Source organism: Manis pentadactyla, chromosome 10, assembly GCF_030020395.1.
Source record: "Manis pentadactyla isolate mManPen7 chromosome 10, mManPen7.hap1, whole genome shotgun sequence".
Lineage (NCBI taxonomy): Eukaryota > Metazoa > Chordata > Mammalia > Pholidota > Manidae > Manis > Manis pentadactyla.
In genome coordinates, this window is record NC_080028.1 from 119724961 (window position 1) to 119747674 (window position 22714).

The 22714-nt window shown below is 45.8% G+C and overlaps 3 protein-coding genes across 14 annotated transcripts in view; 1 reads left to right on the plus strand and 2 right to left on the minus strand.

Annotated features, from left to right (window-relative positions):
- The window catches only part of LOC118928522 (eukaryotic peptide chain release factor GTP-binding subunit ERF3A-like), an 81063-nt gene that overhangs the window by 19868 nt on the left and 38481 nt on the right, over positions 1–22714 (plus strand). For 2 of the 12 annotated variants that reach the window (XM_057487561.1, XM_057487566.1), the window contains one exon: positions 11352–11904. The exons of 7 other annotated variants lie outside the window; for them this stretch is intronic. Coding sequence is in view for 1 of the 5 variants with exons in the window: in XM_057487566.1 (XP_057343549.1) it covers positions 11352–11517 (166 nt within the window). In the remaining 4 variants the exon portion in view is untranslated. Of the gene's footprint in view, positions 1–199; positions 1747–9288; positions 9371–11351; positions 11905–22714 lie in introns of those variants that run through there. 3 more of the 12 variants (XM_057487562.1, XM_057487560.1, XM_057487571.1) reach the window with 3 other exon arrangements.
- Positions 2000–5653, minus strand: LOC130678841 (putative nuclear envelope pore membrane protein POM 121B). Its single transcript, XM_036887349.2, has 2 exons — positions 5461–5653; positions 2000–2238 (listed from the first exon to the last, which is right to left on the minus strand). Exons 1-2 carry the CDS (start codon positions 5651–5653, stop codon positions 2000–2002), a joined length of 432 nt encoding a protein of 143 aa, XP_036743244.2.
- Positions 5667–20982, minus strand: LOC130679196 (nuclear pore complex protein DDB_G0274915-like). Its single transcript, XM_057487548.1, has 8 exons — positions 19947–20982; positions 17883–18209; positions 15819–16145; positions 13755–14081; positions 11691–12017; positions 9627–9953; positions 7544–7870; positions 5667–5787 (listed from the first exon to the last, which is right to left on the minus strand). Exons 1-8 carry the CDS (start codon positions 20299–20301, stop codon positions 5684–5686), a joined length of 2421 nt encoding a protein of 806 aa, XP_057343531.1. The 5' UTR covers positions 20302–20982; the 3' UTR covers positions 5667–5683.

The following is a 22714-nucleotide window of genomic DNA, read 5'->3' on the forward strand; positions in this document are numbered from 1 at the left end:
TTCTATTCAGTGAGGAAAATGGAAGCTACCAGGGCCCAAACTACTTATCATGCATCTTCCAAATGGAAATAAAATCACTTCTGCCTGAAATTCTATAGTGACTTCCATTAGTACTTTAAGAAAAGCATTTTAAAAGGCCATGAAAGATCTTCCTTTCTGCTGTCTTTTAATGTCATTTTATTCCACCTTCCTTTTGAAGCCTCTGGCCACAGCTGGCTCTTCTCTGCTCATGAAAACATTAGGCTCGTGTCTGCCTTTGGGCCTTTGCTCCTGTGCCTGCAACGTCCTCACCCCCAGCCGCTGTCCCTGCTCCCAACTCTGGAACTATGGCCATGGCCTCTGTTTTCTATTGTCTCAGAAAGGCTGCCGCTGACCACCTAAATAGCTCCTCCGGTCATGAGTTATACCGCTACCTGAAACTGTTTACAGGTAACATCTGTGATAACATCTCTCTCTCCACCACAGCATACACCTCCTAGAGCAGAGACCGTGTCGGCACTTAAAACAGCACCTGGCACTGTAGACCGAGCTGGTGCAGTGTTTGACAAGGTCCAGGCACGAGGAGGAATCCTGAAAACAGAAACCTCATAGCTGGCCCCTGCTAATTCCCGCACTTATTTTTGCAGTTATGATGGTGATTGGGCTCATATATGGGAAATCTTATGTACTTAATATTATTCATCTTTAGTAAACAACATAACCCACAATATTGATCAAAGCAGCAATTCCGGAAATGAAAGCAGTGTAATGGGACCAACTGTTCCAGGCATACTGCCACAAATAAGTGAGGTAGAACAACCCAGGCCTCTCTTAAACCTAGATGCAGTTTGTCCTCCCCTTTGTAACAATTCAAACATGACTGGGATTTCTTTAGAATATTGGCAGACAAGGAGTTATTGGAACCTAGGCCATGGAAAAACCCATTCTCCCAAGAAACATATATGAAACAGCAAAGTAATAAAGATTAATAGTCCCCACTGCCCAGGGCCCCACTTATGTTGCTTATAATATTAGAAGACACCTCTGGTAACGCCCTCATAGAAAGAATTTATGAGCAAAATAAAATTTATATTTACAAATATCCCATATATAAAAGTTTATGATAAATTTATAAAATATTACTATATTAATAGTAAGGTAGTAAGAGCAGATTTAGTGTTCTTATATAAAGGATAAAGAGGACTGACTGCAAGGCCCTGGTGCCTGTAGATGCAGGAGGAAAGGTGTAAACATCTGAAATTGTGGAATGAATATTATAAAAGAATAAGGTGTTTTTGTTGTATTCATAGGAATGTTAAGGAATGGGTGATAGGAGTACCAGCCCTAGATTTTAGATGTAAGCCTCAACCCACGTGTAGGATAGGATTTAATTAATAATATAGTTACACTTAATAACCAAAAGGCATATAGCTTGCATTTTATATAACCTGCTTAAACTTTATATAGCCTTAGACACATATCTAAAAGTCTATATAATCTTACACACTTAAAGTAAAAATCATAGCCCACATGCTTAACCCACACACTGTCTTACGCCATTTTCTGTTTAGCACCTACCACATAGCTTACATGAATTACTAATCACAATAGACTAGGGGAAAGTTAAAAATTAAATGTTAAATGGCTACTATTAGAAGAAATAGTGATATTTACTTAAGGGTGATAAGCTGAAATTATGTAAACTGACAGAAAAAGGATTGTATTATTCATAATTTTAAAAAATGTTCAACATTATGTAAACTGTAAAAAGATACAAAAATAAAGACCCTGCCGCTTGATGTCAGGAGATGTTACAACTTTAATTGGGTGTTTCGTCTCCTCATTGATCTCACTCGCTGACACTGTCCTTTCCTTCGTAACCCACACCTCAGCTGGAGCTGGACTCCGACACCGAGCCCATACCAAATCTGATGTGCAAACACAGACGTGTTCTGAGGCATGCTGGCCACGTGGAAGGGAAAGGGTGTGCTCTGGCCAGCTGCACCCAGGGAGTTCTTACTCAAGCCACCCCAGAAAGGGGTCGTGCCACCAGTGCTCCCACTCTGTCCTCCCCAAAGCCGAACGCCCCAGTGGTGGAGCTGCTGTGGGGGGCAGCCACGCTCAACCCAAAGTCCCCACTGTGAGCAGGGCACGCTGACAGCCCAGACGTGAAGGGCGATGAGGTAGTGCTGCCAAACACAGAACTACTGGTTCCACTGCTGGTGGTGAGGGTCATACCTCCGAAGCCCGAGGTGGTGGCTGCAAAAAAAGAGGAAACATGGATCATAGTCTAACCCCATACACAAAAGTACATACAAAATGGATAAAACACCTGAATATAAGTCATGAAACCATAAAACTTTTAGAAAAAAACAGGCAAAAACCTGAAAAAGACATATGCACCCCTATTTTTCTCACAGCACTATTTACAATAGCCAAGAAATGGAAGGAACCTAACTGTCCATCAGTACATGAATGGATAGAAAACATGTGATACATATGCACAATGGAATATAATTCAGCCATAAAAAGAAAACAAGTTCTACGATTAGCAACAACATGGATGGAGCTGGAGGGTATTATGCTCAGTGAAATAAGCCAAGCAGAGAAAGACAAGTACCAAATGATTTCACTCATATGTGGAGTATAAGAACAAAGGAAAAACTGAAGGAACAAAACAGCAGCAGAATCACAGAGCCCAAGAATGGACTAACAGTTACCAAAGGGAAAGGGACTGAGGAGGATGGGTGGGAAGGGAGGGATAAGGGCAGGGAAAAAGAAACGGGGCATTATGATTAGCATACATAATGTGGGGGTGAACGGGGGGGGCTAGGCTACACAGAGAAGACAAGTAGTGACTGTACAGCATCTTACTAGGCTGACGGACAGGGACACTAATGGGGTTTGTGTGGGGTACTTGGGGAAGGGGAGAACCAAGTAAACTTACTGTTTTTCAGGTAATTGTAGATAGATACCAAAAAAGGAAAAAAAATTTTAAAGGCTATGAATGATCTTCCTTTCTGCCTGTCTGTTAATGTCATTTTATCCCAGTTTCCTTTTTAAACCTCTAGCCACACTGGCCTCTTCTCTGCTCATGAAAACATAAGCTCATCTCTGCCTTCGGGCCTTTGCTCTTGTGCCTGCAACGTCCTCACCCCCAGCCGCTGTCCCTGCTCCCATCCCTGGAACTGCGGCGAAGGCCTCAGGTTTCTACTGTCTCTAAAAGGCTGCCGCTGTCTAACTAAATAGCTCATCCAGTCATGAGTTAAACTGCTACCTGGTACTGTTTATGGATAACTTCTGTGATAACATCTAAATTTTCAACAGAGGGTACAGCTCCAGAAGCGAAGACTGTCTCACCACTTAAAACAGTGCCTTGCACTGCAGACCGAGCCCATTCCAAATCTCACCTGCAATCCCAGATGTGTTCTGAGGCGTGCTGGCCGCATGGAAGGGAAAGGGTGTGCTCTGGCCAGCTGCATCCAGGGAGTCTGGATTCAAGGATCCCCAGAAAGGGTTCTTGAGACCAGTTCTCCCAGTCCATCCTTACGTAAAGCTGAATGTCCCAGTGGTGGAGCTGCTGTGGGGGGCAGCCATGCTCATCCTAAAGCCCCCACTGCCAGCGGGACCTGCTCACACCCCAGACGTGAAGGGCAATGAGATGGTAACGCCAAACAGAGCTACTGGTCCCACTGCTGGTGGTCAGGGTCATAGCTGCAAAGGCCGAGGTGATGGCTGCAAAAAAGGAGGAAACATGGATCATTGTCTAATGCATAGACAAAGTAAATTTGAAATGGATCAAGACCTGAATCTAAGCCATGAAACCATAAAACACTTAGGAAACAACAGTAAAAAATCTCTTGGACACAAACATGAGTGACGTCTTCATGAACATATCTTCCCAGGCAAGGGAAAGGAAAGCGAAAATGAACAAATGGGGCCATATCAAGCTTTAAAGCTTCTGTACAGTAAAGGACACCATCAACAGAACAAAAGGGCATCGTACAGCATGGGAGAATATGTTCATAAATGACAGATCCAATAAAGGGTTGACATCCAAAATATAGAAAGGGCTAACACACCTCAAAAACAAAAAGGAAATAATTCAATTAAAAAATGGGCAGGGGAGCTGAACAGGTCTCCAAAGAGGAAATTCAGATGGCCAATAGACACATGAAAAGATGGGCCACATTGCTTCTCATCAGAGAAATGAAATTAAAACCACAATGAGATATCACCTCACACCAGTAAGGACAGCTACCATCCAAAACACAAGCAACAACAAATGTTGGCGAGGTTGTGGAGAAAAGAGAACCCTCCTACACTGTTCGTGGGAATGTAAATTTGTTCTACCATTGTGGAAAGCAATATGGAGGTACCTCAAAAAGCTCAAAAAGGAAATACCATTTGACCCAGGAATATCACTCCAAGGAATTTCCACTAAGAATACAACAGCCCAGTTTGAAAAAGACAGATGCACTCCTATGTTTATCGCAGCACTGTTTACAACAGCTAAGAAAAGGAAAAACCCTATGTGTCCACTAGTAGATGAATGTATAAAAAAGATGTGATACATATGCACAATGGAATATAATTCAGCCATAAGAAGAAAACAAATCCTACCATTTGAAACAACATAGATGGAACTGGAGGATAATATGCTCAGTGAAATAAGCCAGGCGAAAAAAGACAAGTACCACATGATTTCACTCATCTCTGGAGTATAAGAACAAAGGAAAAACTGAAGGAACAAAACAGCATCAGAATCACAGAATCCAAGAATGGACTAACAGTTACCAAAGGGAAAGGGACTGGGGAAGATGGGTGGGAAGGGAGGGATAAGGGGAGAGAAAAAGAAAGGTGGCGTTATGATTAGCATACATAATGTGCGGGTGAACGGGGAGGGTAGGCTACACAGAGAAGACAAGTAGTGATTGTACAGCATCTTACTAGGCTGACGGACAGGGATACTAATGGGGTTTGTGCAGGGTACGTGGGGAAGGGGGGAACCAAGTAAACTTACTGTTTTTCAGGTAATTGTAGATAGATACCAAAAAAAGAAAAAAATTTTTGAAGGCCATGAATGATCTTCCTTTCTGCCTGTCTCTTAATATCATTTTATCCCACTTTTTAAACCTCTAGCCACACCAGCCTCTTCTCTGCTCATGAAAACATAAGCTCGTCTCTGCCTTCGGGCCTTTCCTCTTGTGCCTGCAACATCCTAACCCCCAGCCGCTGTCCCTGCTCCCAACTCTGGAACTGCGACCATGGCCTCGGTTTGCTATTGTCTCAGAAAGGTGGCCACTGTCTACCGAAATAGCTCCTCCTGTTATGAGTTACACTGCTACCTGATGCTGTTTATGAATAACTTCTGTCATAACATCTAAATCTTCACCACAGCATACAGCTCCAAAAGCAGAGACTGGGTCAGCACTTAAAACAGTGCCTTGCACTGCAGACCGAGACAATTCCAAATCTCACCTGTAATCCCAGACGTGTTCTGAGGCGTGCTGGCCGTGTGGAAGGGAAAGGGTGTGCTCTGGCCAGCTGCACCCAGGGAGTTCGGATTCAACCCTCCCCAGAAAGGGTTCTTGAGACCAGTTCTCCCAGTCCGTCCTGACGTAAAGCTGAATGTCCCAGTGGTGGAGCTGCTGTGGGGGGCAGCCATGCTCATCCTAAAGCCCCCACTGCCAGCTGGACCTGCTCACACCCCAGACTTGAAGGGCGATGAGGTGGTAACGCCAAACATGGAGCTACTGGTCCCACTGCTGGTGGTCAGGGTCATAGCTGCAAAGGCCGAGGTGATGACTGCAAAAAAGGAGGAAACATGGATCATTGTCTAACCCCATATACAAAAGTAATTTTGAAATGGATCAAAGACCTGAATGTAAGTCATGAAACCATAAAACACTTAGAAAACAACAGGAAAAAATCTCTTGGACACAAACATGAGCGCCTTCATGAACATATCTTCCCAGTCAAGGGAAAGGAAAGCAAAAATGAACAAATGGGACCATATCAAACTTTAAAGCTTCTGTACAGTACAGAAAACCATCAATAGAACAAAAGGTCATACTCCAGTATGGGAGAATATATTCATAAATGACAGATCCGATAAAGGGTTGACATCCAAAATATAGAAAGAGCTAACACACCTCAACAAACAAAAAGCAAATAATCCAATTAAAAAATGGGCAGGGGAGCTGAACAGACAGGTCTCCAAAGAAGAAATTCAGATGGCCAATAGACACATGAAAAGATGGGCCACATTGCTTCTCATCAGAGAAATGTAAATTAAAACCACAATGAGATATCACCTCACACCAGTAAGGACAGCTACCATCCAAAACAAGCAACAACAAATGTTGGCGAGGTTGTGGAGAAAGGAGAACCCTCCTACACTGTTCATGGGAATGTAAATTTGTTCTACCATTGTGGAAAGCAATATGGAGGTGCCTCAAAAAGCTCAAAAAGGAAATACCATTTGACCCAGGAATATCACTCCAAGGAATTTCCACTAAGAATACAACAGCCCAGTTTGAAAAAGACAGATGCACCCCTATGTTTATCGCAGCACTGTTTACAACAGCCAAGAAAAAGAAAAAACCTATGTGTCGACCAGTAGATGAATGTATAAAAAAGATGTGATACATATGCACAATGGAATATAATTCAGCCATAAAAAGAAAACAAGTTCTACGATTAGCAACAACATGGATGGAGCTGGAGGGTAATATGCTCAGTGAAATAAGCCAGGTGGAGAAGGACAAGTACCACATGATTTCACTCATCTCTGGAGTATAAGAACAAAGGAAAAACTGAAGGAACAAAACAGCAGCAGAATCACAGAGCCCAAGAATGGACTAACAGTTACCAAAGGGAAAGGGACTGAGGAGGATGGGTGGGAAGGGAGGGATAAGGGCAGGGAAAAAGAAACGGGGCATTATGATTAGCATACATAATGTGGGGGTGAACGGGGGGGGCTAGGCTACACAGAGAAGACAAGTAGTGACTGTACAGCATCTTACTAGGCTGACGGACAGGGACACTAATGGGGTTTGTGTGGGGTACTTGGGGAAGGGGAGAACCAAGTAAACTTACTGTTTTTCAGGTAATTGTAGATAGATACCAAAAAAGGAAAAAAAATTTTAAAGGCTATGAATGATCTTCCTTTCTGCCTGTCTGTTAATGTCATTTTATCCCAGTTTCCTTTTTAAACCTCTAGCCACACTGGCCTCTTCTCTGCTCATGAAAACATAAGCTCATCTCTGCCTTCGGGCCTTTGCTCTTGTGCCTGCAACGTCCTCACCCCCAGCCGCTGTCCCTGCTCCCATCCCTGGAACTGCGGCGAAGGCCTCAGGTTTCTACTGTCTCTAAAAGGCTGCCGCTGTCTAACTAAATAGCTCATCCAGTCATGAGTTAAACTGCTACCTGGTACTGTTTATGGATAACTTCTGTGATAACATCTAAATTTTCAACAGAGGGTACAGCTCCAGAAGCGAAGACTGTCTCACCACTTAAAACAGTGCCTTGCACTGCAGACCGAGCCCATTCCAAATCTCACCTGCAATCTCAGACGTGTCCTGAGGTGTCCTGGCCACGTGGATGGTAGAGGGTGTGCTCTGGCCAGCTGCACCCAGGGAGTCTGGATTCAAGGATCCCCAGAAAGGGTTCTTGAGACCAGTTCTCCCAGTCCGTCCTGACCCAAATCTGAATGAGCCAGTGGTGGAGCTGTTGTTGGGGGCAGCCATACTGATCACAAAACCTCCACTGCCAGTGGACCCTGCTGACACCCTGGACGTGAAGGGCGTTAACGTAGTGCCACCGAACACTGAGGTACTGGTCCCGCTGGTGGTGGTCAGGGTCATAGCTGCAAAGGCCGAGGTGATGGCTGCAAAATAGGAAGAAACATGGATCATTGTCTAATGCATAGACAAAAGTAAATTTGAAATGGATCAAAGACCTGAATCTAAGCCATGAAACCATAAAACTCTTAGAGAAAGACAGGCAAAAATCTCTTGGACATAAACATGAGCGTCTTCTTCTTGAACGTCTCTCTTCAGGCAAAGGAAACAAAAGCAAAAATGAACAAATGGGACTATATCAAGCTTAAAAGCTTCTGTAAAGTAAAGAACACCATCAACACAACAAAAGGACATCCTACAGCATGGGAGAATATATTCATAAATGACAGATCTGGTTAAGGGTTGACATCCAAAATATATAATGAGCAAACACAGCTCAACAAATAAAAAGCAAATATTCCAATTAAAAAATGGGCATGGGAGCTAAACAGACACTTCTCCAAAGAGGAAATTCAGATGGCCAATAGACACATGATATCATGCATCATATTGCTTGTCATCAGAGAAATGCCAATAAAGACCACAATGAGATATCACCTCACACCAGTAAGGATCGCCGCCATCAAAAACACAAACAACAACAAACGTTGGTGAGGTTGTGGAGAAAGGGAAATCCTTCTATACTGTTGGTGGGAATGTAAATTCGTTTAACCTTTGTGAAAAGCAATATGGAGGTTACTCAAAAAGCTCAAAATAGAAATACATTTGACCGAGGAAATCCAAACCAACTAATTTACCCTAAGAATACAGCTGCCCAGTTTGAAAAAAGACAGATGCACCCCAATATTTGTCACAGTGCTATTTACAACAGCCAGGAAATGGAAACAAACTAAGTGTCTATCAGTAGACAAATGCATAAAAAAGATTTGATACATATGCACAATGGAATATAATTCACCTATAAGAAGAAAACAAATCCTACCATTTGCAACAACATGGATGGAGCTAGAGGGTATTATGTTCTGTTAAATAAGTGAGGTGGAGAAAGACAAGTACCAAATGATTTCACTCATCTCTAGAGTATAAGAGCAAAGGAAAAACTGAAGGAACAAAACAGCAGCAGAATCACAGAACCCAAGAATGGACTAACAGGTACCAAAGGGAAAGAGACTGAGGAGGATGGATGGGAAGGGAGGGATAAGGGCAGGGAAAAAGACAGGGGGCATTATGATTAGCATGTATAATGTGGGGGGGCACGGGTAGGGCTAGGCTACACAGAGAAGACAAGTAGTGATTCTACAGCATGTTACTACACTGATGGACAGTGATTCTAATGGAGTCTGTGCAGGATACTTGGTGAAGGGGGGAGCCAAATAAACATAATGTTCTTAAGGTAATTGTAGTTTAACAAAAAAAAAACACCATTTTAAAGGGCCGTGAATGAACTTCCTTTCTGTCTCTCTCTTAATGTCATTTTATCCCACCTTCCTTTTTAAACCTCTAGCCACACTGGCTCTTCTCTGCTCATGAAAATATAAGCTCGTCTCTGCCGTGGCGCCTTTGCTCCTGTCCAAGAAAAGTCATCAACTCCACCCGATGGCCCAGCGCCCAACTCTAGATTTGCGGCCATTGTCTCAGTTTCCTATTATCTCATGAAGGCTGTTGCTAACAACCTAACTACCTCCTCTGGTGATGAGTTACACTGGTACCTGATTCTCTTTAAACATAACGTCTGTAACAACATCTAAATCTGAACCAGAGTGTACAGCTCCAAAGGCGGAGACTATCTCAGCATTTAAAACAGCAACAGCCACTGCTGACGGAGCCCATTAGAAATCTCACCTGCAATACCAGACGTGTTCTGACTTGACCTGGCCATGTGGATGGGAGAGGATGTGCTCTGGCCAGCTGCACCCAGGGAGTCTGGATTCAAGGATCCCCAGAAAGGGTTCTTGAGACCAGTTCTCCCACTCCGTCCTGACGCAGAGCCAAATGCCCCAGTGGTGGAGCTGCTGTGGGGGGCAGCCACGCTTGTCCCAAAGCCCCCACTGCCAGTGGGGCCTGCTGACACCCTGGATGTGAAGGGCGCAGAGATGGTGCTGCCAAACCGTGATGTACTGGCCCCACAGCTGGTGGTCTGGGTCACTGCTCCAGAGCCGGAGGTGATGGCTGCAGAAAAGGAGGAAACATGGATCATTGTCTAACCCCATACACAAAAGTAAATTCAAAATTGATCGAACCCCTGAATGGAAGCCATGAAAACATAAAACTCTTAGAGAAGGACAGGCGAAAATATCTTGGACATAAACATGAGCGACTTCTTCGTGAACATATCTCTCCAGGGAAAGAAAAGCAAAAATGAACAAATGGGACTATATCAAGCTTAAAAGCTTCCGTTCAGTAAAGGGCACCATCAACAGAACAAAAGGGCATCCTCCAGTATGGGAGAATATATTCATCAATGACAGATCCGATGAAGGGTTGACATCCAAAATATAGAAAGAGCTAACACACCTCAACAAACAAAAAGCAAGTAATCCAATAAAAATGTGGGCAGGGGAGCTGAACAGGCAGTTGTCCAAAGAAGAAATTCAGGTGCCCAATAGACACATGAAAAGATGCACCACATGGCCTGTCATCAGAGAAATGCTAATTAAAAGCACAATCAGATATCACCTCACACCAGTAAGGATCGCCACCATCCAAAAGAAAAACCACAACAAACGTTGGCAAGCATGTGGAGAGAGGGGAACCCTCCTACACTGTTGGTGGGAATGTAAATTCGTTCAACCTCCGTGCAAAGCAATATGGAGGTTCCTCGAAGAGCTCAAAGTAGAAATACCATTTCACCCAGCAATACCGCTCCTAGGAATTTACCCTACGAATACAGCAGCCCGTTTTGAAAAAAGACAGATGTACCCCGATGATTATCGCAGCACTATTTACAACAGCCAAGAAACGGAAACAACCTACGTGTCCATCAGTAGATGAATGTACGCACAATGGAATATAATTCAGCCATAAGAAGAAAACAAATCCTACCGTCTGCAAGCACATGCTTGGAGCTAGAGGGTATTATGCTCAGTGAAATAAGCGAGGCGGAGAAAGACAAGTACCAAATGATTTCACTCATCTCTGGAGTATAAGAGCAAAGGAAAAACTGAAGGAACAAAACAGCAGCACAATCACAGAACCCAAGAATGGACTAACAGTTACCAAAGAGAGAGGGACTGAGGAGGATGGGTGGGAAGGGAGGGATAAGGGCAGGGAAAAAGAAAGGGGGCGTTATGATTAGCATGTATAATGTGGTGGGGCACGGGGAGGGCTAGGCTACACAGAGAAGACAAGTAGTGATTCTACAGCATGCTACTACGCTGATGGACAGTGACTCTGATGGGGTTTGTGGGGGGGTACTTGGTGAAGAGGGGAGCCAAATAAACATAAGGTTCTTAAGGTAATTGTAGATAGATACCAAAAAGAATAGAACATTTTAAAAGGCTGTGAATGATCTTCCTTTCTGCCTGTCCCTTAATGTCATTTTGTTCCACTTTCCTTTATAACCTCTAGCCACACCTGGCTCTTCTGTGCTCATGAAAACATAAGCTCACCTCTGCCTTCAGGCCTTTGCTCCTGTGCCTGCAACGTCCTCACCCCCAGCCGCTGTCCCTGCTCCCAAATCTGGAACTGTGGCCATGGCCTCAGTTTGCTATTGTCTCAGAAAGGCTGCCGCTGACTACCTAAATAGCTCCTCCAGTTATGGGTTTCACTGCTACCTGACGCTGTTTACAGATAACTTCTGTGATAACATCTAAATCTTCACCACAGCATACAGCTCCGAAAGCGGAGACTGTGTCAGCACTTAAGACAGCGCCTGGCACGGCAGACCGAGCCCATTCCAAATCTCACCTGAAAACCCGGGCGTGTTCTGCTGCGTGCTGGCCACACGGAAAGCAGATGGTGTGCTCTGGCCAGCTGCACCCAGGGAGTCTGGATTCAAGGATCCCCAGAAAGGGTTCTTGAGACCAGTTCTCCCACTCCGTCCTGACGCAGAGCCAAATGCCCCAGTGGTGGAGCTGCTGTGGGGGGCAGCCACGCTTGTCCCAAAGCCCCCACTGCCAGTGGGGCCTGCTGACACCCTGGATGTGAAGGGCGCAGAGATGGTGCTGCCAAACCGTGATGTACTGGCCCCACAGCTGGTGGTCTGGGTCACTGCTCCAGAGCCGGAGGTGATGGCTGCAGAAAAGGAGGAAACATGGATCATTGTCTAACCCCATACACAAAAGTAAATTCAAAATTGATCGAACCCCTGAATGGAAGCCATGAAAACATAAAACTCTTAGAGACGGACAGGCGAAAATATCTTGGACATAAACATGAGCGACTTCTTCGTGAACATATCTCTCCAGGGAAAGAAAAGCAAAAATGAACAAATGGGACTATATCAAGCTTAAAAGCTTTCGTTCAGTAAAGGGCACCATCAACAGAACAAAAGGGCATCCTCCAGTATGGGAGAATATATTCATCAATGACAGATCCGATGAAGGGTTGACATCCAAAATATAGAAAGAGCTAACACACCTCAACAAACAAAAAGCAAGTATTCCAATAAAAATGTGGGCAGGGGAGCTGAACAGGCAGTTGTCCAAAGAAGAAATTCAGGTGCCCAATAGACACATGAAAAGATGCACCACATGGCCTGTCATCAGAGAAATGCTAATTAAAAGCACAATCAGATATCACCTCACACCAGTAAGGATCGCCACCATCCAAAAGAAAAACCACAACAAACGTTGGCAAGCATGTGGAGAGAGGGGAACCCTCCTACACTGTTGGTGGGAATGTAAATTCGTTCAACCTCCGTGCAAAGCAATATGGAGGTTCCTCGAAGAGCTCAAAGTAGAAATACCATTTCACCCAGCAATACCGCTCCTAGGAATTTACCCTACGAATACAGCAGCCCGTTTTGAAAAAAGACAGATGTACCCCTATGATTATCGCAGCACTATTTACAACAGCCAAGAAACGGAAACAACCTACGTGTCCATCAGTAGATGAATGTACGCACAATGGAATATAATTCAGCCATAAGAAGAAAACAAATCCTACCGTCTGCAAGCACATGCTTGGAGCTAGAGGGTATTATGCTCAGTGAAATAAGCGAGGCGGAGAAAGACAAGTACCAAATGATTTCACTCATCTCTGGAGTATAAGAGCAAAGGAAAGACTGAAGGAACAAAACAGCAGCACAATCACAGAACCCAAGAATGGACTAACAGTTACCAAAGAGAGAGGGACTGAGGAGGATGGGTGGGAAGGGAGGGATAAGGGCAGGGAAAAAGAAAGGGGGCGTTATGATTAGCATGTATAATGTGGTGGGGCACGGGGAGGGCTAGGCTACACAGAGAAGACAAGTAGTGATTCTACAGCATGCTACTACGCTGATGGACAGTGACTCTGATGGGGTTTGTGGGGGGGTACTTGGTGAAGAGGGGAGCCAAATAAACATAAGGTTCTTAAGGTAATTGTAGATAGATACCAAAAAGAATAGAACATTTTAAAAGGCCGTGAATGATCTTCCTTTCTGCCTGTCCCTTAATGTCATTTTGTTCCACTTTCCTTTATAACCTCTAGCCACACCTGGCTCTTCTGTGCTCATGAAAACATAAGCTCACCTCTGCCTTCGGGCCTTTGCTCCTGTGCCTGCAACGTCCTCACCCCCAGCCGCTGTCCCTGCTCCCAAATCTGGAACTGTGGCCATGGCCTCAGTTTGCTATTGTCTCAGAAAGGCTGCCGCTGACTACCTAAATAGCTCCTCCGGTTATGGGTTTCACTGCTACCTGACGCTGTTTACAGATAACTTCTGTGATAACATCTAAATCTTCACCACAGCATACAGCTCCGAAAGCGGAGACTGTGTCAGCACTTAAGACAGCGCCTGGCACGGCAGACCGAGCCCATTCCAAATCTCACCTGAAAACCCGGGCGTGTTCTGCTGCGTGCTGGCCACACGGAAAGCAGATGCTGTGCTCTGGCCAGCTGCACCCAGGGAGTCTGGATTCAAGGATCCCCAGAAAGGGTTCTTGAGACCAGTTCTCCCACTCCGTCCTGACGCAGAGCCAAATGCCCCAGTGGTGGAGCTGCTGTGGGGGGCAGCCACGCTTGTCCCAAAGCCCCCACTGCCAGTGGGGCCTGCTGACACCCTGGATGTGAAGGGCGCAGAGACGGTGCTGCCAAACCGTGATGTACTGGCCCCACAGCTGGTGGTCTGGGTCACTGCTCCAGAGCCGGAGGTGATGGCTGCAGAAAAGGAGGAAACATGGATCATTGTCTAACCCCATACACAAAAGTAAATTCAAAATTGATCGAACCCCTGAATGGAAGCCATGAAAACATAAAACTCTTAGAGACGGACAGGCGAAAATATCTTGGACATAAACATGAGCGACTTCTTCGTGAACATATCTCTCCAGGGAAAGAAAAGCAAAAATGAACAAATGGGACTATATCAAGCTTAAAAGCTTCCGTTCAGTAAAGGGCACCATCAACAGAACAAAAGGGCATCCTCCAGTATGGGAGAATATATTCATCAATGACAGATCCGATGAAGGGTTGACATCCAAAATATAGAAAGAGCTAACACACCTCAACAAACAAAAAGCAAGTATTCCAATAAAAATGTGGGCAGGGGAGCTGAACAGGCAGTTGTCCAAAGAAGAAATTCAGGTGCCCAATAGACACATGAAAAGATGCACCACATGGCCTGTCATCAGAGAAATGCTAATTAAAAGCACAATCAGATATCACCTCACACCAGTAAGGATCGCCACCATCCAAAAGAAAAACCACAACAAACGTTGGCAAGCATGTGGAGAGAGGGGAACCCTCCTACACTGTTGGTGGGAATGTAAATTCGTTCAACCTCCGTGCAAAGCAATATGGAGGTTCCTCGAAGAGCTCAAAGTAGAAATACCATTTCACCCAGCAATACCGCTCCTAGGAATTTACCCTACGAATACAGCAGCCCGTTTTGAAAAAAGACAGATGTACCCCGATGATTATCGCAGCACTATTTACAACAGCCAAGAAACGGAAACAACCTACGTGTCCATCAGTAGATGAATGTACGCACAATGGAATATAATTCAGCCATAAGAAGAAAACAAATCCTACCGTCTGCAAGCACATGCTTGGAGCTAGAGGGTATTATGCTCAGTGAAATAAGCGAGGCGGAGAAAGACAAGTACCAAATGATTTCACTCATCTCTGGAGTATAAGAGCAAAGGAAAGACTGAAGGAACAAAACAGCAGCACAATCACAGAACCCAAGAATGGACTAACAGTTACCAAAGAGAGAGGGACTGAGGAGGATGGGTGGGAAGGGAGGGATAAGGGCAGGGAAAAAGAAAGGGGGCGTTATGATTAGCATGTATAATGTGGTGGGGCACGGGGAGGGCTAGGCTACACAGAGAAGACAAGTAGTGATTCTACAGCATGCTACTACGCTGATGGACAGTGACTCTGATGGGGTTTGTGGGGGGGTACTTGGTGAAGAGGGGAGCCAAATAAACATAAGGTTCTTAAGGTAATTGTAGATAGATACCAAAAAGAATAGAACATTTTAAAAGGCCGTGAATGATCTTCCTTTCTGCCTGTCCCTTAATGTCATTTTGTTCCACTTTCCTTTATAACCTCTAGCCACACCTGGCTCTTCTGTGCTCATGAAAACATAAGCTCACCTCTGCCTTCGGGCCTTTGCTCCTGTGCCTGCAACGTCCTCACCCCCAGCCGCTGTCCCTGCTCCCAAATCTGGAACTGTGGCCATGGCCTCAGTTTGCTATTGTCTCAGAAAGGCTGCCGCTGACTACCTAAATAGCTCCTCCGGTTATGGGTTTCACTGCTACCTGACGCTGTTTACAGATAACTTCTGTGATAACATCTAAATCTTCACCACAGCATACAGCTCCGAAAGCGGAGACTGTGTCAGCACTTAAGACAGCGCCTGGCACGGCAGACCGAGCCCATTCCAAATCTCACCTGAAAACCCGGGCGTGTTCTGCTGCGTGCTGGCCACACGGAAAGCAGATGGTGTGCTCTGGCCAGCTGCACCCAGGGAGTCTGGATTCAAGGATCCCCAGAAAGGGTTCTTGAGACCAGTTCTCCCACTCCGTCCTGACGCAGAGCCAAATGCTCCAGTGGTGGAGCTGCTGTGGGGGGCAGCCACGCTTGTCCCAAAGCCCCCACTGCCAGTGGGGCCTGCTGACACCCTGGATGTGAAGGGCGCAGAGACGGTGCTGCCAAACCGTGATGTACTGGCCCCACAGCTGGTGGTCTGGGTCACTGCTCCAGAGCCGGAGGTGATGGCTGCAGAAAAGGAGGAAACATGGATCATTGTCTAACCCCATACACAAAAGTAAATTCAAAATTGATCGAACCCCTGAATGGAAGCCATGAAAACATAAAACTCTTAGAGACGGACAGGCGAAAATATATTGGACATAAACATGAGCGACTTCTTCGTGAACATATCTCTCCAGGGAAAGAAAAGCAAAAATGAACAAATGGGACTATATCAAGCTTAAAAGCTTCCGTTCAGTAAAGGGCACCATCAACAGAACAAAAGGGCATCCTCCAGTATGGGAGAATATATTCATCAATGACAGATCCGATGAAGGGTTGACATCCAAAATATAGAAAGAGCTAACACACCTCAACAAACAAAAAGCAAGTAATCCAATAAAAATGTGGGCAGGGGAGCTGAACAGGCAGTTGTCCAAAGAAGAAATTCAGGTGCCCAATAGACACATGAAAAGATGCACCACATGGCCTGTCATCAGAGAAATGCTAATTAAAAGCACAATCAGATATCACCTCACACCAGTAAGGATCGCCACCATCCAAAAGAAAAACCACAACAAACGTTGGCAAGCATGTGGAGAGAGGGGAACCCTCCTACACTGTTGGTGGGAATGTAAATTCGTTCAACCTCCGTGCAAAGCAATATGGAGGTTCCTCGAAGAGCTCAAAGTAGAAATACCATTTCACCCAGCAATACCGCTCCTAGGAATTTACCCTACGAATACAGCAGCCCGTTTTGAAAAAAGACAGATGTACCCCTATGATTATCGCAGCACTATTTACAACAGCCAAGAAACGGAAACAACCTACGTGTCCATCAGTAGATGAATGTACGCACAATGGAATATAATTCAGCCATAAGAAGAAAACAAATCCTACCGTCTGCAAGCACATGCTTGGAGCTAGAGGGTATTATGCTCAGTGAAATAAGCGAGGCGGAGAAAGACAAGTACCAAATGATTTCACTCATCTCTGGAGTATAAGAGCAAAGGAAAGACTGAAGGAACAAAACAGCAGCACAATCACAGAACCCAAGAATGGACTAACAGTTACCAAAGAGAGAGGGACTGAGGAGGATGGGTGGGAAGGGAGGGATAAGGGCAGGGAAAAAGAAAGGGGGCGTTATGATTAGCATGTATAATGTGGTGGGGCACGGGGAGGGCTAGGCTACACAGAGAAGACAAGTAGTGATTCTACAGCATGCTACTACGCTGATGGACAGTGACTCTGATGGGGTTTGTGGGGGGGTACTTGGTGAAGAGGGGAGCCAAATAAACATAAGGTTCTTAAGGTAATTGTAGATAGATACCAAAAAGAATAGAACATTTTAAAAGGCCGTGAATGATCTTCCTTTCTGCCTGTCCCTTAATGTCATTTTGTTCCACTTTCCTTTATAACCTCTAGCCACACCTGGCTCTTCTGTGCTCATGAAAACATAAGCTCACCTCTGCCTTCGGGCCTTTGCTCCTGTGCCTGCAACGTCCTCACCCCCAGCCGCTGTCCCTGCTCCCAAATCTGGAACTGTGGCCATGGCCTCAGTTTGCTATTGTCTCAGAAAGGCTGCCGCTGACTACCTAAATAGCTCCTCCGGTTATGGGTTTCACTGCTACCTGACGCTGTTTACAGATAACTTCTGTGATAACATCTAAATCTTCACCACAGCATACAGCTCCGAAAGCGGAGACTGTGTCAGCACTTAAGACAGCGCCTGGCACGGCAGACCGAGCCCATTCCAAATCTCACCTGAAAACCCGGGCGTGTTCTGCTGCGTGCTGGCCACACGGAAAGCAGATGGTGTGCTCTGGCCAGCTGCACCCAGGGAGTCTGGATTCAAGGATCCCCAGAAAGGGTTCTTGAGACCAGTTCTCCCACTCCGTCCTGACGCAGAGCCAAATGCCCCAGTGGTGGAGCTGCTGTGGGGGGCAGCCACGCTTGTCCCAAAGCCCCCACTGCCAGTGGGGCCTGCTGACACCCTGGATGTGAAGGGCGCAGAGACGGTGCTGCCAAACCCTGATGTACTGGCCCCACAGCTGGTGGTCTGGGTCACTGCTCCAGAGCCGGAGGTGATGGCTGCAGAAAAGGAGGAAACATGGATCATTGTCTAACCCCATACACAAAAGTAAATTCAAAATTGATCGAACCCCTGAATGGAAGCCATGAAAACATAAAACTCTTAGAGACGGACAGGCGAAAATATCTTGGACATAAACATGAGCGACTTCTTCGTGAACATATCTCTCCAGGGAAAGAAAAGCAAAAATGAACAAATGGGACTATATCAAGCTTAAAAGCTTCCGTTCAGTAAAGGGCACCATCAACAGAACAAAAGGGCATCCTCCAGTATGGGAGAATATATTCATCAATGACAGATCCGATGAAGGGTTGACATCCAAAATATAGAAAGAGCTAACACACCTCAACAAACAAAAAGCAAGTATTCCAATAAAAATGTGGGCAGGGGAGCTGAACAGGCAGTTGTCCAAAGAAGAAATTCAGGTGCCCAATAGACACATGAAAAGATGCACCACATGGCCTGTCATCAGAGAAATGCTAATTAAAAGCACAATCAGATGTCACCTCACACCAGTAAGGATCGCCACCATCCAAAAGAAAAACCACAACAAACGTTGGCAAGCATGTGGAGAGAGGGGAACCCTCCTACACTGTTGGTGGGAATGTAAATTCGTTCAACCTCCGTGCAAAGCAATATGGAGGTTCCTCGAAGAGCTCAAAGTAGAAATACCATTTCACCCAGCAATACCGCTCCTAGGAATTTACCCTACGAATACAGCAGCCCGTTTTGAAAAAAGACAGATGTACCCCGATGATTATCGCAGCACTATTTACAACAGCCAAGAAACGGAAACAACCTACGTGTCCATCAGTAGATGAATGTACGCACAATGGAATATAATTCAGCCATAAGAAGAAAACAAATCCTACCGTCTGCAAGCACATGCTTGGAGCTAGAGGGTATTATGCTCAGTGAAATAAGCGAGGCGGAGAAAGACAAGTACCAAATGATTTCACTCATCTCTGGAGTATAAGAGCAAAGGAAAGACTGAAGGAACAAAACAGCAGCACAATCACAGAACCCAAGAATGGACTAACAGTTACCAAAGAGAGAGGGACTGAGGAGGATGGGTGGGAAGGGAGGGATAAGGGCAGGGAAAAAGAAAGGGGGCGTTATGATTAGCATGTATAATGTGGTGGGGCACGGGGAGGGCTAGGCTACACAGAGAAGACAAGTAGTGATTCTACAGCATGCTACTACGCTGATGGACAGTGACTCTGATGGGGTTTGTGGGGGGGTACTTGGTGAAGAGGGGAGCCAAATAAACATAAGGTTCTTAAGGTAATTGTAGATAGATACCAAAAAGAATAGAACATTTTAAAAGGCCGTGAATGATCTTCCTTTCTGCCTGTCCCTTAATGTCATTTTGTTCCACTTTCCTTTATAACCTCTAGCCACACCTGGCTCTTCTGTGCTCATGAAAACATAAGCTCACCTCTGCCTTCGGGCCTTTGCTCCTGTGCCTGCAACGTCCTCACCCCCAGCCGCTGTCCCTGCTCCCAAATCTGGAACTGTGGCCATGGCCTCAGTTTGCTATTGTCTCAGAAAGGCTGCCGCTGACTACCTAAATAGCTCCTCCGGTTATGGGTTTCACTGCTACCTGACGCTGTTTACAGATAACTTCTGTGATAACATCTAAATCTTCACCACAGCATACAGCTCCGAAAGCGGAGACTGTGTCAGCACTTAAGACAGCGCCTGGCACGGCAGACCGAGCCCATTCCAAATCTCACCTGAAAACCCGGGCGTGTTCTGCTGCGTGCTGGCCACACGGAAAGCAGATGGTGTGCTCTGGCCAGCTGCACCCAGGGAGTCTGGATTCAAGGATCCCCAGAAAGGGTTCTTGAGACCAGTTCTCCCACTCCGTCCTGACGCAGAGCCAAATGCCCCAGTGGTGGAGCTGCTGTGGGGGGCAGCCACGCTTGTCCCAAAGCCCCCACTGCCAGTGGGGCCTGCTGACACCCTGGATGTGAAGGGCACAGAGACGGTGCTGCCAAACCCTGATGTACTGGCCCCACAGCTGGTGGTCTGGGTCACTGCTCCAGAGCCGGAGGTGATGGCTGCAGAAAAGGAGGAAACATGGATCATTGTCTAACCCCATACACAAAAGTAAATTCAAAATTGATCGAACCCCTGAATGGAAGCCATGAAAACATAAAACTCTTAGAGACGGACAGGCGAAAATATCTTGGACATAAACATGAGCGACTTCTTCGTGAACATATCTCTCCAGGGAAAGAAAAGCAAAAATGAACAAATGGGACTATATCAAGCTTAAAAGCTTCCGTTCAGTAAAGGGCACCATCAACAGAACAAAAGGGCATCCTCCAGTATGGGAGAATATATTCATCAATGACAGATCCGATGAAGGGTTGACATCCAAAATATAGAAAGAGCTAACACACCTCAACAAACAAAAAGCAAGTAATCCAATAAAAATGTGGGCAGGGGAGCTGAACAGGCAGTTGTCCAAAGAAGAAATTCAGGTGCCCAATAGACACATGAAAAGATGCACCACATGGCCTGTCATCAGAGAAATGCTAATTAAAAGCACAATCAGATATCACCTCACACCAGTAAGGATCGCCACCATCCAAAAGAAAAACCACAACAAACGTTGGCAAGCATGTGGAGAGAGGGGAACCCTCCTACACTGTTGGTGGGAATGTAAATTCGTTCAACCTCCGTGCAAAGCAATATGGAGGTTCCTCGAAGAGCTCAAAGTAGAAATACCATTTCACCCAGCAATACCGCTCCTAGGAATTTACCCTACGAATACAGCAGCCCGTTTTGAAAAAAGACAGATGTACCCCGATGATTATCGCAGCACTATTTACAACAGCCAAGAAACGGAAACAACCTACGTGTCCATCAGTAGATGAATGTACGCACAATGGAATATAATTCAGCCATAAGAAGAAAACAAATCCTACCGTCTGCAAGCACATGCTTGGAGCTAGAGGGTATTATGCTCAGTGAAATAAGCGAGGCGGAGAAAGACAAGTACCAAATGATTTCACTCATCTCTGGAGTATAAGAGCAAAGGAAAGACTGAAGGAACAAAACAGCAGCACAATCACAGAACCCAAGAATGGACTAACAGTTACCAAAGAGAGAGGGACTGAGGAGGATGGGTGGGAAGGGAGGGATAAGGGCAGGGAAAAAGAAAGGGGGCGTTATGATTAGCATGTATAATGTGGTGGGGCACGGGGAGGGCTAGGCTACACAGAGAAGACAAGTAGTGATTCTACAGCATGCTACTACGCTGATGGACAGTGACTCTGATGGGGTTTGTGGGGGGGTACTTGGTGAAGAGGGGAGCCAAATAAACATAAGGTTCTTAAGGTAATTGTAGATAGATACCAAAAAGAATAGAACATTTTAAAAGGCCGTGAATGATCTTCCTTTCTGCCTGTCCCTTAATGTCATTTTGTTCCACTTTCCTTTATAACCTCTAGCCACACCTGGCTCTTCTGTGCTCATGAAAACATAAGCTCACCTCTGCCTTCGGGCCTTTGCTCCTGTGCCTGCAACGTCCTCACCCCCAGCCGCTGTCCCTGCTCCCAAATCTGGAACTGTGGCCATGGCCTCAGTTTGCTATTGTCTCAGAAAGGCTGCCGCTGACTACCTAAATAGCTCCTCCGGTTATGGGTTTCACTGCTACCTGACGCTGTTTACAGATAACTTCTGTGATAACATCTAAATCTTCACCACAGCATACAGCTCCGAAAGCGGAGACTGTGTCAGCACTTAAGACAGCGCCTGGCACGGCAGACCGAGCCCATTCCAAATCTCACCTGAAAACCCGGGCGTGTTCTGCTGCGTGCTGGCCACACGGAAAGCAGATGGTGTGCTCTGGCCAGCTGCACCCAGGGAGTCTGGATTCAAGGATCCCCAGAAAGGGTTCTTGAGACCAGTTCTCCCACTCCGTCCTGACGCAGAGCCAAATGCCCCAGTGGTGGAGCTGCTGTGGGGGGCAGCCACGCTTGTCCCAAAGCCCCCACTGCCAGTGGGGCCTGCTGACACCCTGGATGTGAAGGGCGCAGAGACGGTGCTGCCAAACCCTGATGTACTGGCCCCACAGCTGGTGGTCTGGGTCACTGCTCCAGAGCCGGAGGTGATGGCTGCAGAAAAGGAGGAAACATGGATCATTGTCTAACCCCATACACAAAAGTAAATTCAAAATTGATCGAACCCCTGAATGGAAGCCATGAAAACATAAAACTCTTAGAGACGGACAGGCGAAAATATCTTGGACATAAACATGAGCGACTTCTTCGTGAACATATCTCTCCAGGGAAAGAAAAGCAAAAATGAACAAATGGGACTATATCAAGCTTAAAAGCTTCCGTTCAGTAAAGGGCACCATCAACAGAACAAAAGGGCATCCTCCAGTATGGGAGAATATATTCATCAATGACAGATCCGATGAAGGGTTGACATCCAAAATATAGAAAGAGCTAACACACCTCAACAAACAAAAAGCAAGTAATCCAATAAA